Source organism: Mycetomoellerius zeteki, unplaced genomic scaffold, assembly GCF_001594055.1.
Source record: "Mycetomoellerius zeteki isolate Tzet28-1 unplaced genomic scaffold, Tzet1.0 scaffold149, whole genome shotgun sequence".
In the NCBI taxonomy this organism is placed as follows: Eukaryota; Metazoa; Arthropoda; class Insecta; order Hymenoptera; family Formicidae; genus Mycetomoellerius; species Mycetomoellerius zeteki.
The window spans coordinates 3,180,742-3,197,899 of record NW_017256436.1 but is presented as its reverse complement, the minus strand read 5'-3'; the positions used below and the strand labels follow the sequence as shown (position 1 = coordinate 3,197,899).

The following is a 17,158-nucleotide window of genomic DNA, read 5'->3' as shown; positions in this document are numbered from 1 at the left end:
CCGGCAACCCGCCGGTCTCGCGATCGTCGTCGATCATGTGATCGCGCAGCGAATGCCACGGCGCGAGAGCGCATACTGTACTGTATGCGGCTACTGTTCGCGGTCACACGAAAAACGGGACTGCAGTTTTAACTCGGAGTTTATCGCTAAGCGAACGACGACTGAACGACAGCAACTCTAAATCACGCGACACAAAAATCGAAAATTGTCTGAGCATGAACATCGTGTGAAGTGTACCTACAATATCATTTTCGAGTGGTACACTAAACTTTTTTTATCCATTTCTTAATGCTATTAATTGTGATACACGAGATTACTCCTTAGAGTAAAATATAATTTTTATTATATATAATAATATACGATATTTTATATCATTTGCACTTCAGCAAAATTATTATGTGATTATTATTATATAAACAGCTTCATTCTAAGACTAAAATTCATCAGACGTAAACGGCGACGTGAACGAACGCCCGTTTCGGCGAAACGATTCAACAGTCAACGATCTTTCTCGAATCCCATAAAACTCATCGAGGCAAGACAGGACCCGTTAAGAAGTCCAGCGACGGCGAACCCGTTCGGGACGAGAAATTAATCGGGACGATCAGCGGCCGAGCGAGCAAGCGGTTTTTCCGGCAGATTATTCGAGCGAGAACGAGCGAATCAACCACGAGAAGAACCGGGATCATGAAGAACGCCCATCCGATCGTTAGCGCGACGACTTCCAGTCCGGTCGGTCCAGATTCCACGGGGCTTGGCCAACCGGCGGAGTCGATCATTCGGCTAAAGCTGCAGAAACCGCTGCACTGGGAGTGGGAACTCACGACGTCCGCCGACGCGCTGCCCGTCATCCAGCTGTTGGACAAGGATGGCCGATTGCTAGTGGAGACCACCGGCCGAACGGCGCAACGGGCGAGGGGTTCCTTCAAGGAGGGGCTAAAGACTCATGAACAATACCCCATCGAGTCTCGGAGCAGCTCGAAGAGCAAGGAGCAAACGTCCTCTCCGTCGACATCTTCCGCCTCGTTTGTCGTGACGCCATTTCAGAGTAATCGCAATATCGACGGCTTCAGCAGCAAATTCGGTACATGCAACTTTACACCGCGGAAATCCCGAAGCGACGTCAATATTAAAGAGGGACGAAGTAAAAAGAGACACTCGTCCGCCGTGGAAGATCCGATGATGAAAGCAAAGCTCGAAAGAAATATCGAAGAAGCAGCGGGATTGAAGAGGTATTCCGCCGGGGATTATCTCCGACAGCAAATCGTGAACGATCTGCGTACACGTAATACGGTCGGGAGAACACCGGATGAAATCACCAAGGACAGATGCAGAAAGGTCAAGGCGTACCTAAGAAGTCAGAGCGAGTCTCTGTTGAGTTTAGTTCGCGAGGAAGAATACAGTGGAAATGAAACCAAGGACACCATCGAACAAAAAGAGAAGAATTTCGGAAATCATAATTTGAAGAGGAACAATACGATCAATTCCGAAGGTAAGAATTCGAATGGAGAAAATAAGAAAGTGAAGTCGTATCTGCGAACTCAAAGCGCCTTAATTCCGACGGAGAATTTGGCGAAGGAGAGTTACAAACCGAATAAAGAAGATAGAGTCATTCGCAAAATAAAGGATGACATGAATGAGGAGGAGCTGGCGAGAATCAGAGCGTTTCTACGCGAAAATATACAGCGGCGGATGAATATGGAACAGGCGTGTTCAAGATTGGCCGTGCGCGCTGGCGTTTCTGAACCAATCGAAAAGGTCGGGATCAGGAAAAGATACTCGGACTATAGTCACGAAGAAAATCAAAAGAACTACAGGACGCGAAAAGTGCGCAGTGAGACGAGTATTTTGCGATTCAATCCCGAAGTGATCGAAAGAGAGAAACTAAAGTCCAACAGACAAACGGAGAAGGAGAAGCCAATGAACTGTAGAGAATCCTCCGAGGACTCTCAGCTTCAAAGACAGTCACGTAACTATCGGCGCTCGAAGAGCGACGCTTTAGTCCAAGCTTTAGAACCGGAAAATCGATTGAAATCGCAGCTAAAGAGAGAGTCGTCGAGTCTGGACAGAAGGAAAGTCTACCGAAAAACCAAGAGCGACGTTTTGCTCGGACAAATGACGGTAATGGCGGCAAACGCAGACAGCGCTAAGGACCTCGCAAATCCCCTGAGACATATAAAGAGCCAGGAAAACGTAGAAAAGTCCTGGCGGGAATACAAAGAGCGGAAAAGGAACGAGAGACTTCGTCGGGATTCGGAAAGAGAAGTGCCTGAAGAGGACTTCATGAGCAAACCGAGATGGAAGGACCTGCAACGCGATCTCTGCTCCTCGCGTACTTGCAAGGTCTGCCAAAACTTAAGAAATTGCGTGGACCCATTTTACGATCGAAGTGAAAAGATTCGTCAGGAAAACGAAGAATTGTTGACAAAAAAAGGAGCTGTCGCGAAAATTCCCGAAGGAGACTCTTCATCGACGAACGGCAGTAGACCCGGCACCAGTTTGCAGGAAAATTACTTGCTCGTCGGACAAAAGAAACTGAACGAGCGCCAATCACCGATCATTGCTAAAATTCAATTGAAAAATCGTGGCAATGACATTGGCAGCGTGTCTGCGTTAAATGTCAATTCCCCGGATTTCGGATACAATTCGATTCCTTCGAAGAACGCCTTCAAGGACTATCGAGAGTTATACGCACGCTCGAACGTAAAGAAGAGCGACACCTTCAAGATCGTGGACGGAAGTGAGGATCTAGAAGAACGCATAAACGACTCTGATTCGAAGATAAACGGCATCGATGGTTCCGACAGCGATTTCGGCTATTTGAACGGCAAGACTTCGCTAACAAATAAATCGAATGAAGATATCACCAAGGACTACTTCAAGAGAGTTTACGAACTGCTGAAGAGGAGGCAAGATGAGATGAAGAAGCCGACGAATGAAAATCACGAGTTTCTAGACTTCGATGACTCTTCGTCCTCGAATTACATTGAGGAAAAGAAGAGGTCTCGTCGCAGGAAAAAAGATAAAAGTCCACAAGGTAAGATATCTTATGCGAAATTTTAATGTATACTAATCAATTATAATCAATGATTTTAAATCCTAAATATCGATAAAATAATTTACATCAATTATCTCGCGGTTATGCTTATTGATTATCGCCTGATTGTGCTAATAAGTAGCAAGTTCATTTGAATAAGTATATTAATGTAAATATGATAAATTATATGTAACGATTATTACATAATTAATACAAATAATGTTCAATAATCATTATACAATCATCGATTTTAGCATTAGGTATATATCATGTTAAAATCTAGTGATTTTTATTTTTATAATTTTTTAAATAATTTCATAATTTTTTAAGTTTCGATAATATATATTCAATTATAAATAGAAATTAGGCAAACTTTTGCAAATATATTTTTCAGTTTTATAAACTGTGCCAATTTAGTTTGTCGCAATTGCAAACTAAAGCTAAAATATTAATATCTCAAATTAAATTGATTATCAATTTAATTGTGTGCGTGCGTGCGTGCGTGTGTGTGATGCTAATAAATATCTTAAAAATGTGTAAAATATACAGATATAATGTGAAGAATTTCGTAATATAGATTTCTATTAAAAAATATAAATTTAAAAAATAGAGAAATGTAAAGTTTGCAAAGGCAAGCCTCAGATAAACGCAACTCGGAAAATACTGAAACTCGGACAAAACAGTAATTACTAGCGATGCCTGAGAACTTTAATTTATGTTGCCTATAATATGCATAACTCTCCCTAGAATGGTACGCCCGATACCGTTTTTGTGCCGTTTGCTGATGTGAAAAGTTCCGCCATGAAAGTACGCTCGTCTTTATTGTATTTACCCGTATTTCGTTGTGTTTTAAAAATATTTAATATTCAAGTTTTCGTATCTTATCAGGCTACATTGCACGTTATCAAATCGTTCAACAGCAACTTTTGATATAATACTTCATGCAAAAAAATAAAAAAAATGTATATATATTATTTCGTATGATAAATAAGAATATATGTGAAATAAATACCTCGAATGCAAACATATTTTATAATGATTAAAAATTTATATTTTTAGTGTTTTTATTTGATTTGACTAAACATCTAAACACGTCTCAAGTTTGATGGCAGTTTAATTTTCTTCCTTTTGACATGATTTCGCACGATGGTAAACTCTTTTCGCTTTCGATGCATTTTCTTACAATTTCCAACCGTTCGCCTCTGGTCTTCCAATATCCGTTCTGTCGACCCTTCAAACTTTTCAAGAGATCTCCACTTCTTTCTCGTAGGGTAATTAAATTTACGTAAATAGCAGGTATAGTAATTTTAGGACAAAATTGCGAGAAATGTTGAAAGAACAAAATTCCTCGCCATAATTATAATCATAAATTCGTATCTACATATATTACCGTAAAAAATATTCAGCTGAACTGCTCTAGCGAAAAAACACTGAAAATAACTTCAGGATAGCACTTCTCAATGTTATTCGATCACCGGAAAAAGTTATGAATTTTTGATAATTTAAATGTCAGAGCTCTGTTATACATCCGATGAGATTGACCAACCGTTAACCTTTAACTTTTATGAATTATAAAGCACGACTGCTGTTCTCGGGCAGTCGGATAGAAATCCAACCTCGACAGAAAAATATTGGGTAGACCTACGAGAGTTCCCGAAAACTCCTCTCGAGCATTGTCAATTCTCAGAAGCTTTACGTAAACTTCGAGACTTTCGGCTTAAAGGCTTGGCGAGCCCTTCCCTCAGGGTTTGCGAAAATCACGAAGAAATCTCTCGCACATTCTGACCCGTTCACCTCTTTCGAGAGGTTACCCTGTTATTATAAGGAAAAAATAAGACGTGGATGTGATCTTTTGACCTACAGACCGCTTTGAATTTCAATCTAAATATGGTGCAGCTGCTCCACCAGCGTTGTTCTCTCACGAGATAAATATTTCAATTTATGCTCACCTACAAGAGATGCAATTTATTATCTTTTATTGAAAGATTGCCACACGAAGTTCTCACACAATTATTCTTTCATCGCAAGCCTTCCGCCCACTTCGGCCGTTTGATAATCCTCAACGCATCAATTATGTTTCTGTGATAATATCGAAAATCTCACGATGTAAAAAGAGAATATTCTTCTAATAAAATTGTATAAAAATTGCAAATTCGCGTTTCTCAATATCATTAGACTCGATTCGCTTCATTAATATAAAAAAATACGATATTAAAGTTAAAAATCTTGCCTAGAGGCCCATAACCTAATTACTGCATATAATTTGATTGTCAATTAATACATATTTAAATAGAACGAGAGAATTATCGTGTAAATTAATGACAATTGTACTACTGCTATAGTTAACACAAATCCGATATGTTAATAAGCCAATAACACTCTGGAATGCAGTTAATATAAATTGCGTAATGAATTGAATAACCCTTTCCTGTCTCGGGAAAATTATTATGAACAGAAATTCCGACGTGTTGATTAAATAATCAGAGTAATCTCTGAACATTTGCATACATAACTAAAAAAAACTAGAAACGAGGAAACGTCCGGTGATCGCTAATTCAAGATAGAATTCTCGTTCTTCCTTCCGGCCGTATGACGTCATAGGGCGATCCGCGCACAGACGCGCAGAGCGGAAGTTAGCACGCACATGGTGCCTCCCCTCACAAGAAGCGCTGCAAGAAGTGAGAATTCCCGAGCGAGAAATTTACAGCCGGTAGAACAAACGCGTTACGCCGGAAGTCACGTATGCCTGTCTCTGGAAATGCTCGCGGAGATTCGAGACGCTGACGATCGAACGCGCGGTGCTTCTGATCATGCGCACGTGATAACACGATCATAATCTGCACTAGTAATTTATTAGTTTGAAAATTTATTGCATTAAAATATTATATCGTCATCCGTAAATATATGTATGCCAATTTTAGTCGCTACAGTTTTTTAAATCCGTATATGTACGTAATCATCTCTAATTATCATGAGTAACTAGTAATTTAATTTAACATTGCATAATTGTATATTGTATATAATTGTAATTTGGTATCATAATAATTAAGGATGCACCGGATATCCGGAAAGTATCCGGTATCCGATATTATCCGGCACTGTTTTACTATCCCACCAGATAGTCGGATATCATTAGTATCCGGGAATATATCCGGTTGAAATTCGATATCATTAAATTGTTGATTTTTTATTATAACAAATATTCTAAAAATAAGTATGCATATTCATAATGCTATAATATCTTATACATTGTTGTAAAATTACAATTTTTTCTCTATAGACTTTTTTTTAAGACATTTCTCCGGAATCCGGTCGGTTATCCGGAAAATGCTGGATATCCGACTCGAAAAAATTGCCTTCTCGGATATCTGGTATCCGGTATTCGGTAATTTTACGATCCGATGCATCCCTAATAATAATAATATCGTGGTATTACTGGAATATTAGAGAACAAAATGATGATATAGACCTTTGTTGCTAATATGGATCCCATCTAAAATTCTGTTATATAATTAACACCATCTCTTGCAAAAAGTTTTTAATTTGATAGATATCAAAGTTGTAAAATAATTATCGCCACAATTAGCGCGATGCAATCTTTTTGTTGATAATTGATATCCATCTATTATGAAGCTTATCAGAATCTTTTCGTATATGATTTTTAATCTCAATTGTAACGTGGTTAAAAGTTCGTAAGCATTAAGTTACCCACAATTAATTATTAAAATGTTATTCTTTTATTTTGAAAAAATAAGCTTAACTAATTGTATTTTCGCTGGGACATAATTAAATGTTGACAATGTTTCTATGTATATTGGACCTCTTAACCAGGAATAATATGGGCTCCGAAATTTTTAACGAAAAACATTATACATGGTATTGTTTTTAGTTAAAAAAATCTTTATAATTATATCATTTTAAAATAATTTTAAGAAGTCTCTACACAGTAAAAAAATTTGTATATTTATGTTGGAAACGGTCCACTCACGTTTGTGTTAATAGCTTGTATTGAATCTTTTAACATATTCGAGTGTTAATTTAACATAATGTGATTGTTATTTAAAGATTTTGTGAAATTGATATTCAATGTTTCTTAGTGGCAAAATGACACAATTTATGAGTAAGTGAACAAGTAACATAAAAATAATATGTTTTAAAACGTAAATTCTAAGACAAATGAATGAAATATGTGTTAATTTAACGTATCATAAAAGTTGATCTTCTGAAAAAAAAAAATATGTTCCCACTGTATGTTTACTGTGTCGATGTTATCTTTTTTTGTATTTATTCTCTTACATAATATTTGTGTTACCTTCTAACATATCCATCTTATGTAAATTAATTCAAAAATTTGAGTGGACCGTGGGACATGCGATTTATGTTAAATTCAACACATTTTTTCCAACTGTGTAGAGGTATCTACGAAGCAGAAAAGAAGCATTTGTGATAAACATTTGCGAGGATAGGATTAAGAGTATTGTTAGAAGAATATATTCATGAAAAGAAATTTACGTAATATACCTCAGAATTTTCTGTGAATTCAAAATATTTGGATTTTATGAAAAGTTTAAATAGATCTGAAGAAACCAGATTCTGTAAAAATATAGCAAGAGGCCACTTGACCATCACATTCAGATAATTAATCATAATATCTCTTCATCTAAATAATTTTTCCCATTTTGTCTTAATCATTTCAAGCGTGTTTTATATTAAACTTAGATTACAATAAATAATCGTTTGCTATATCATTGATTTGAATAAATTAAAATTAAATAAACTAAAAATAAAACACCTAAAAAAATGAGAGCCCACATCACCTTTTTCTCTAATAATTTTTTGGTCAACAAAATTGCTCGCGGCGTATTTCCATCGACATAGTTGCCCCGATAACCGCATATCGAAAATTGCTCTCATTATGCGGGAATTTAACTCGCACTCTCAATAGCTCTCGGGAGTTTGCAAACATCGAAAATTACCCACATCAATGACTCGCGCAAAATGAAAACGGCCAACGTTTTCGACAACTTATGATGTACCTGTACGTGAATCGAGAATAATAGTGGTCAAAAAGTTCGCGAGAAGTTAATTGCGAGAGAGAATGAAAAAGAAAGAGAATGAGCGAGCCGTATAATTTTCAGGTAGCAGGATGGCATGCAGATTTGTGCGTGTACCGAAAAGTACCAGTCTGTGTTCGGTACTTTTCTTGTGACGGGCTTTCAGCCAAAAAGGATTAGTGCCGCGCCGTCGTTCTATCACTAAAATGCAATTGCAGTTGCAACGTTACTGCAAATCCTTTTACTTTCATCTCGTATTTCTATAATCTATTCATCTGTCTCATCATCCTCAGCTTGAATTTTTGCATCCGTTAGATTATATTTCCATAATCTCCAATCATTGTCACCTCGCATCGAGGATGATTCGCATTATTCTACCTTTCTCATTATTCTGTACAAAAACGTATTCAAATGTATTTCCTATTTACAATTCAGCCGCATTCGCTATCATATCAAATAAATATCCAAAATGTATAATAATATACGTCTACCTTTTTGATAAATACATAATGAATCCAGTAAAATAATAAAACTTCTGCAGGGATATATTTCATCGTTAAAAAACAGTATATATAACAATATATATAAATATATTTAAATATTCTCAAATAAAAAACTCGATTATATGGAAAAAACGGTTTTGCTGTAATATCTAAATATTTAGCTAAATACAGAGCTGAAAATAATTTTATTGAACTATCAAAATAATTATGCAGAACAGATTCAAACTGCCTGTTAGAATATCAAAATTTTTTGCAGCATTGCTCATTATGCTAGAATTTCCTACGTAATTATTTTAATGATCCAACAAAATAATATTTTCGGATCTATATCTAGTTAAATTTTTAGATATCTCAGCAAAATCGTTCTTTCCGTAAAAAATCAATATATGATGAAATTACTTTCCTATAAAACTACTTGCACAAAAGTTTAGTGAAGAACGTGAGAATGTAAAATAAATGTTCAATAAACGTTATCACACTCATAAGTTTCCCGCCAATAAATGACTCACTCTGGAACGCATGAAATAATTTCAATGAAATACATTACGTATACAACTTTAACATTTTCATCACATCTATAGCTATTATTTTCTCGTTACCAACTTGTAAAATTCCATTTGATGCGAGTTTGAAAATACGGTGTTGTTTCATGTGGGGCGACAAAAGGTATATTTCGTGCGTCGTTGGCCTTCGTTCAAAACGATTCGAAACTATGTACGATGGAGCAAGTGCCTAAACGAACTTGTTGCTATAGATGCGAAACGTTATGTTTAACGATGGCAAATAGACAATTGGCCGACACCGTGCGTGATAAATCACATCCTTTTATGTTCCAATATATAACTATCCAACGCATGATATATAATAAAGAATTTTATACGATGCCCGGGAGCACGGCCAAATTCGAGATCAATTTTAAACATCTTAGTCATATCGTCGGTTTCCGTGATATAATTGTAAAGCTAATGCAAGTGAAATCGAAATTATAAAAATTTTGCCATTTTATTTCGTATACGTACGGCATGAATACGTCAAAGAACTTCCCACGGGAGAAGAACTTAATGATTTCCACAGTTATAACGCCTTTTGATCAATTAAGCTAAAATATTCTTGTGTATCACCGTCTATAGACGGTATTTGGTACGCAACGGTGAAACATAAAGGTGTTAAAGGGTGTTAATACTTGCTAAATTGACAAGCGCAACATATAACACTATTATACGATTCAAAGACAAAAATTCTTCAATTTGGCAATAAACATTCTACTTAGAATTGACAATATAATATTTTCGTTTCTTTATTATGAACCTCACATTTTCTTCAACCTCATTTTCAATGTGGAAATTCATTAGAATTTCTATGTGACGAGATATTGCATCGAGAAGACCGTTCATACGAGAACATAACGAGTTTCTCAGTCCTCGATTGTAGACGACCTTTAATAATGGAAGCGACAAAGTTTCGTTGAGATCCATTGACGGGAAGTTGTCTAAGCTTGGTTGTATCAAAGTTCAATTACGCTTGATGCGAAAGTTCTATTAAGAATTATGAAATTATATTATCATCGCCGAACTTTTCTCACTCGATGTTTTGCATTGCGTTTTTAAACGAAAGATACATAAAAGATGGCGTACCTCTCCATGTACACTTTCAAGAAAGTAACTTTCTAAATCAAAATGTAAACATAGTTTCGCCGAACTGTCGACTTCCCCAACCTCCTTTTCGTTATTTGCAACATTGCTAAAATGTAAATATTATTTCATTATACAAAATGAATAACATGCAATAAAATTCTCTCGCCTCAAAATGTACGTACATAAATAGACAAGATATTTAGAAGTCCCTTCCTTCAATTTATAAATTAAATATTTTCATTCCTTGCAAGTTCTATCTGATACTGTTAAAAATAATTCAAATTTTTATATTTACCGAAATAATCTTTTATAAAGATCATTATCTTTTATAAACTATTTTATAAAATGTAGAAGTTTCAAAAATGAAGCAAAAGTCGAAAAAATAAAGACTTTTTTTCTATTATTAATCGTATTGAAAAAGTACTTTTTTAAAAGATTACTCCATTTCCATAGTAAATTAAGGGGAAAAATATCATACGCTACGTGGAAGCCACGAAACGTTTTTTTTTTTTGGTTGAACATCGATTTGAGTATACTGGATTGTACAGTTGCACTGTGAAAAATTGAAATGCCCCACGTGGAGCTGTTACACGATATTGGTTTTTCGTGTCGAAATTTAATGCGTGTTCGACCCAAATGGACGATTCTCTGCAGCAAAATAAGACAGATTGAAGACAAATGTTTTCGCACAATTACGGTCATACTCGCGGGATATTAAACTGCATTCGAAAAAAATGATATTTGAAAACAGATACTTGCTGTTTAAATAATAGAATCTACGATGGGAAAAAATAACGATGAGAAGAATAACGCGGAAAAACATTCATGTATCCGTTTGCTAAACCATCAAATGTATAGATCGTACTGTAAACCATGTCAAATGAGTGGTTCCATTACACTGTGAGCATTCACACGTGACAATTAACGCAAACGATCGTTTGTATCGTTACTTTCCGCACCACCACGCTCGTAATTATCGTTGAATATCGTATGAATCTTGTGTAGTTACGTACATAGTAACTAAATAAACACGTTTCAATATCTCTGTATACGTTTTTCATTATGCCAATCAGTATATTCCAGAAAAGAATACGATATGCATATATTTCCATAAAATTATTCATTATCTATATCTCGCAAGAACTCCCAGAACATTCATTCGTCAAATTATTTTCATAATTTTTCGGAGAAAAATATATTAAATTATAAATTATCACTACTAAGCAAAAAAACGTTATGTTTCATTTCAATAAAAATATACTATACACTGAAAAAAATATTTATATTACACTGAAAAAAATGGGTGTAATTTTACATGGAAATTACATGTCTATGACTGGAAAATTATCTAAATTACTTAAATATGATTGGAAATTTACAGGAAATTGTAAATTTCCAATCATATTTAAGTAATTTTCCAGTTATGGACATGTAATTTCTATGTAAAATTACATGCATTTTTTTCAGTATATCTTGTAAATATATCAAAATATGTAAGCCCCCACCAAAAAAATTTATAGAAGTATAAAAGACTAACATTAAGAATTTTCTTTCAGTCATTGGTTCTTTTTACACGGAATAAATTGAGGTTTTGAAAAGATTTCTCCATAAAAAAAGATTAAAAGAACAAAATTTCGCCATAAAATCTCGGATAAACTACTTGCTAGCGTCTTTTGTACACACTCGAAGATGAAATGAAAAACGAAATCTTGATCACACTTGCATAAGTTGCTATGCATTTCAATATGTATGTACAAGACAAGTTCAACTTTGAAATTGAGGACGTCGCATGACGATAGAAATTATCGATTCATTTTCTTGCTGCCGTCACACGCGATATTGTTAGCTGAAAGCCTCGTTTTAAAACGTCAGAAAAGAGAAAATTACGCTTCACAACATACGCTCTTCGCAGATTTATTCGGCAATGGCTGCACATAGCTGTAATGAATCACATCGATGAAACTCAACGATGAATACCATTCTCGAGTAACAAAAATCACCAGAGCACGCGCAATATGGACAATCGTTTTATTTATGCTTTTGATCACGTTCAAATGTATATACAGTAATTATTTAGTGATAAAGAAACGTAACGTGTTTATTCTTCACAGCTCTGAAATTGAACGTTTGCTATGAGATTTATTCGATCAAATTGTATTGCGAGAGAAAGGGAAAATATAGAACCACCTGTTTTTTCAACTTATAATTTATGCTGTTATAAATGTAATTAAACTGCCCTGGATTTTGCATTCTCGCCCGCCTGCGTAAGCGGCAACATTTCGCGGAAATATCAGATACTCGGAAAAGTGGCCAGTAATAGCAACAGGAAAGTAGCTTAGTATCTACGAAGAAGTCTCTTGGAGGAAAATAACGTCTAAATGATTACGAAATTATAAACTTGCGTTGTTTTATGAAACGATATTTCTCATAAAATATAGAATCATTATATATAACGAGCCAAAACGTGCAAGGAAATAATTCAATAAAAACTGTAGAATTTTTCATGACAATCTTACAATTAGTCGTCCGTCTACACGAATATGCAAATACAATTCCATTTCTATCCAGCACAGGCGATGTTATCGTAACAAATATTTGTCAAAGTTAAAACTGATTGTGAGATTCCAGAGAAGTTTCGAATTGATATGAAGGATCGTGAAACTAGATCATGCAATCTCGACGTGGTACATTATCCCGATTACGTAATGCGACATCCATCGCTTTGGATAAATTGGAGGCACACGAATCCGCCCGCAAACATCGCGTAGATGTTGAAATTCAAGCTGTAAACCAAGCACTTGCAATGTTCCGTGTTACACCACGAAACACAAAATGTATTCCTACGCAACACCGTGCTGCATATTTCATCAGAAAATTGCAAATGTGAAATACTTAATATATTCTCTAAAATTGCATATGTAAAATAGTGTATAAGACAGATTTTTTTGTTAATGGATTACATGGTTAGTATTATTGTGCACGTATTGATAACTATTAGAGTAACTTCGGTATACGCCGCACCTATCAAAAACTTAATTTATTAATATGTACTCATTTACAAATAATGCTTATAAATAAGACGTAAAATGACACAATAACTTATAAAATGCGTTTATAAAGTTTTATTAAGGAATAAGAATGATAAATATATATATGAAATAATAAATAATAATTACAATCTTCCTATATATATTACAAGTGTTATGACATGAGGTATATATTTCATATAATGCGTTTATTGCATTTAGTGCACTGAATTTTATCTGCGCACTTTGTATGCTTTGGGCATAAATCTCGCCCGCTAAAAATGCCGTATATCCCAAATAGGTGGGATATACAAGACAACCAACTAAACAAAGAATAGCGAAAGCAAAGCACTTGTATCTTGCTATACAACATGATTTACTATTCCTCTACACGTATGTATCACGAAATAACTACTAAGTCTTTTACACGCCCTACAGTAATCATTTTATGTAGATTATAATATATGATGGCGCTACTTATTACAGTGATAAATCGATTCAACTCACAATAATTTTTTAATATTAACAGTAAGAAGCTGAAATCATAACACATATATTAATATGACATAAAGACATGTAACAGAATAGTTGCGGGAAAATTACCCCCACTCCTTCTATTTTTTCTGATTTCCGCGGCGTAAATCCCAGCGCGGCGTATTTGCCGAAGTTGCCCTATACATTTTATTTTCCAATAAAACAAAGAAACTAAGATATCTTTAGATGAAAAATAATATTACATCTCACTTTTATGTTTTTGTAGTATTCCGATCGTTTGAAGGTTTTCAATCTTCAAACGGAATTTTCGAATATTGGAAATGGTTTCTGATCACTATCTGCAAAATGCAGTGGGCCATAAATGCTGTTTCACGTACATATATACATGTAACTGCTGCGAAACTCAAAGATGATACGAGATTGAGGGATAATAGAACTTCGGAAACTGCAGCGTATAATACTCCCTCGAAAAGAGACATTGGCCTACGAGACAAGCCATAAATGCAGCCATGTTACACTTCGTCGAAGTTGCAAAGCTTTTATTAGCAATATACCAAAACAATGCAGAGATGATGGGCACGCGAATATCTATTGGATACTACAATACACTGTGCACGCAGAGCACAAGTAATATTAACAATGATATCGTTTATGTTAAAGGAAGTAATATATCTGCAATTATACATATATGACAGATATTGTGTGATCGTTGCATAAGATACACAAAGAGCTTTAAAATAAATATTAATATTTTATGGCAAACTAATATTGTTTATGGACAGAAGAGAATTTAATCATAATAAATAATAACATAATTATAATAACATAATTATATATGCATAAATAATAAATTGTATATTAATAAAATAAATTGTAAGCAAAGGTACAATTTATATAACATAATATCGCGTGTAATGTATATATAATATTTTCATTAAACAAAATGAGAATATATTATATAATTTTAATTAAAACAATAATAATCTAATTGAAGGGATTGGCGGAATAAAGGCACAATTCTATTTAGCCCCTTTTTCCGGAGATTAGCGCAAATAAAGAAGGAATTGATGTTGCTTACATTAGTTAAATATGAACGTGTCGGTTGTCCTGTGGTGATGAAAATGATATAATCTATGGAAAAAAAGGGCATAAATGATTTAAAATCATTGAGATTTTTACCAGAGACTGAACGAAAATGGTACGATAATAATGTGTTTTCATTACAATATATTTATGTTAAAAAATCTTACGAAAACTCATCAGATTATGATTGAACATTATTTCAATTTATTTTGTACAAGTAAAAGTAAAATGTATTTCATATTCATTTTGTATTTCTTCTAAAAGAATGTAAAAATAAAAAAACATTTCTGCAGTTCATAGTCTTTTCTTTCAGTCGATTCTTACAATATCATGATCAATATTCGGAAAAAGGGACCAAGTGCATTTTTTAAATTGCAAATAACTTTTTAAATATTGATCATAATAGAGAAATATTATATAACATATGACTTCTCAAAGACATTCTATAAATATACATTTAATACTGTTCCCATTTGTGGTATAATAAAAAAGTAATACGTTATTTTAATTTTTATCAAAATCAAGATTTTGTAATTAGGCCTTTATTCCATCAATTCCCTAAATTGATAAATTGGAAAATGGCTTATAAATATCATACTATATTGTATTTATGTGTGTAATGCTAATGTATATATTATACATGTAAGTAGTATGCATATGATATAAACTCTAATTTATATTACTGCATTCCAGCAATATGCATATGCGATTAGGATTAGGACGATATTCATAGGCCGTTCTTATTTCAAAACCGTCTTAAGTAATGTCTTAAGATGCTAATTCGAGCCTAGATACTGGTTATCAAAAGAAAAAATTTTATTAAATGACTAATCAGAAAATGCTTCGAAGCATTTGTTATTTTAAACATATTTAAAACAAATATATATTTATTTAAAACAGTGTACAATGTTTAAAACAGATTTTAAATATTTGTTTTAAATACAAAAGTATTAAATATAATAACCCTGCTCATCACACACAAAATGACATAAGCTGCATAAGAGCAAAGCATAATAAGGCTACTGGACCAATGAGCATCTTATGTAAATCAATATGACATTTTTATATCGAATGCTCATTGATCTAGCGGTCATACAGCTTACGTCATTTTGTGTTTGATGGATTTTATATCCGCGGTTATAGAGCTATTACGATCTGCATATCGATGCATTGTACGTAGGCAGAACATTGCATGTGTATAGAACCATATGAAAGATAAAGAATAGGCAGAGGGTCGCGAAGGGTAGTAGGAGGAATTAGGAAACTCGAGAATCGAGGAGCTCTCTCTCTCTCTCTCTCTCTACCCTTATTACATGATGAGGCACATCGCTGAAACTGTATCCCTTTCCATCCCTTTCCTATACAAAATTCAGATATATTAAATCATAAAAGTTCTATTTCGCTCGGTCAATCCAAATTAAATTCTCAACTTTTACGTGATCAGAAAAACAAATTTCTGACACTGTCGCGGCAGAAAGAGACGTTTCTTTTCGCGAATAATCACAGAAAGTAACTTGAGCGATCCGTCAAACAGCTTAAAGATTCCAATCACGTTTTTTTTCTTTTATGAACGAAAGCGAGAAAGAAAGATATGAACGCACTTTCTCGGGAGTGAGGAACTTCCGATAAAGAATAAAGTAGAAGTAAAATGTATCCGCCATTGGGAGATCCGAGCGAAACTTTATGTATCGAGGTGAATTTCAGATACGATCCGACTGTGGCGAACTGATATTTACGATGACGTCGACGGCATCCATCTACGGCATTTTATTTCACGCAGCCAATACCTATTGTTTGCATAACGTGATATCTCAACCCCTACGATCATGAATACGTAATTTGCAAATGATCCGCCGCTAAAGCTTGGAGAACTCTATTTTCAATGGCAAACTTGATTTGCATTAAAATATCGGGATAATCCAACAGAGAGAACATTATCATCATAGCAGTTAAAGTGATTTTTTTAAATTAAATGTATAACCTGCAGAGTAATCACTAACTGTTATTTATATTAATTGTAAAAATATCTAAAATCATTAATTGGAAAAATATGTGAATAGTTTATCTGAGTTTCAATAATAATAATATAAATGTAATAAATTAAAATATTTAGATACTAATAAATTAAATCGAATATAATAAAAATACCAATACGAGCATTACCGGATAGACGTGTATGTGTACATAAAATTTATTTACATTAAAATTTATACACAAAATTTATTTACATTTGAAATTTGAAACATTTACATTTTCTTTATTTATATCTCTTAGACAATAAATTTTATGTGCACAAATGTAATGATACTGTGTGGAATTAATTTTT

At 34.1% G+C, this 17,158-nt stretch overlaps 1 protein-coding gene across 2 annotated transcripts in view; it reads left to right on the top strand.

Annotated features, from left to right (window-relative positions):
* Positions 1-432: 432 nt before the first annotated feature.
* Positions 433-17,158, top strand: part of LOC108720333 (uncharacterized) — a 116,592-nt gene continuing 99,866 nt past the window's right edge. For both annotated transcript variants that reach the window (XM_018444291.1, XM_018444290.1), the window contains exon 1: positions 433-3,037. In XM_018444291.1, the coding sequence (XP_018299793.1) occupies positions 688-3,037 (2,350 nt within the window). In that variant the 5' untranslated portion in view covers positions 433-687. The remainder of the gene's footprint in view (positions 3,038-17,158) is intronic.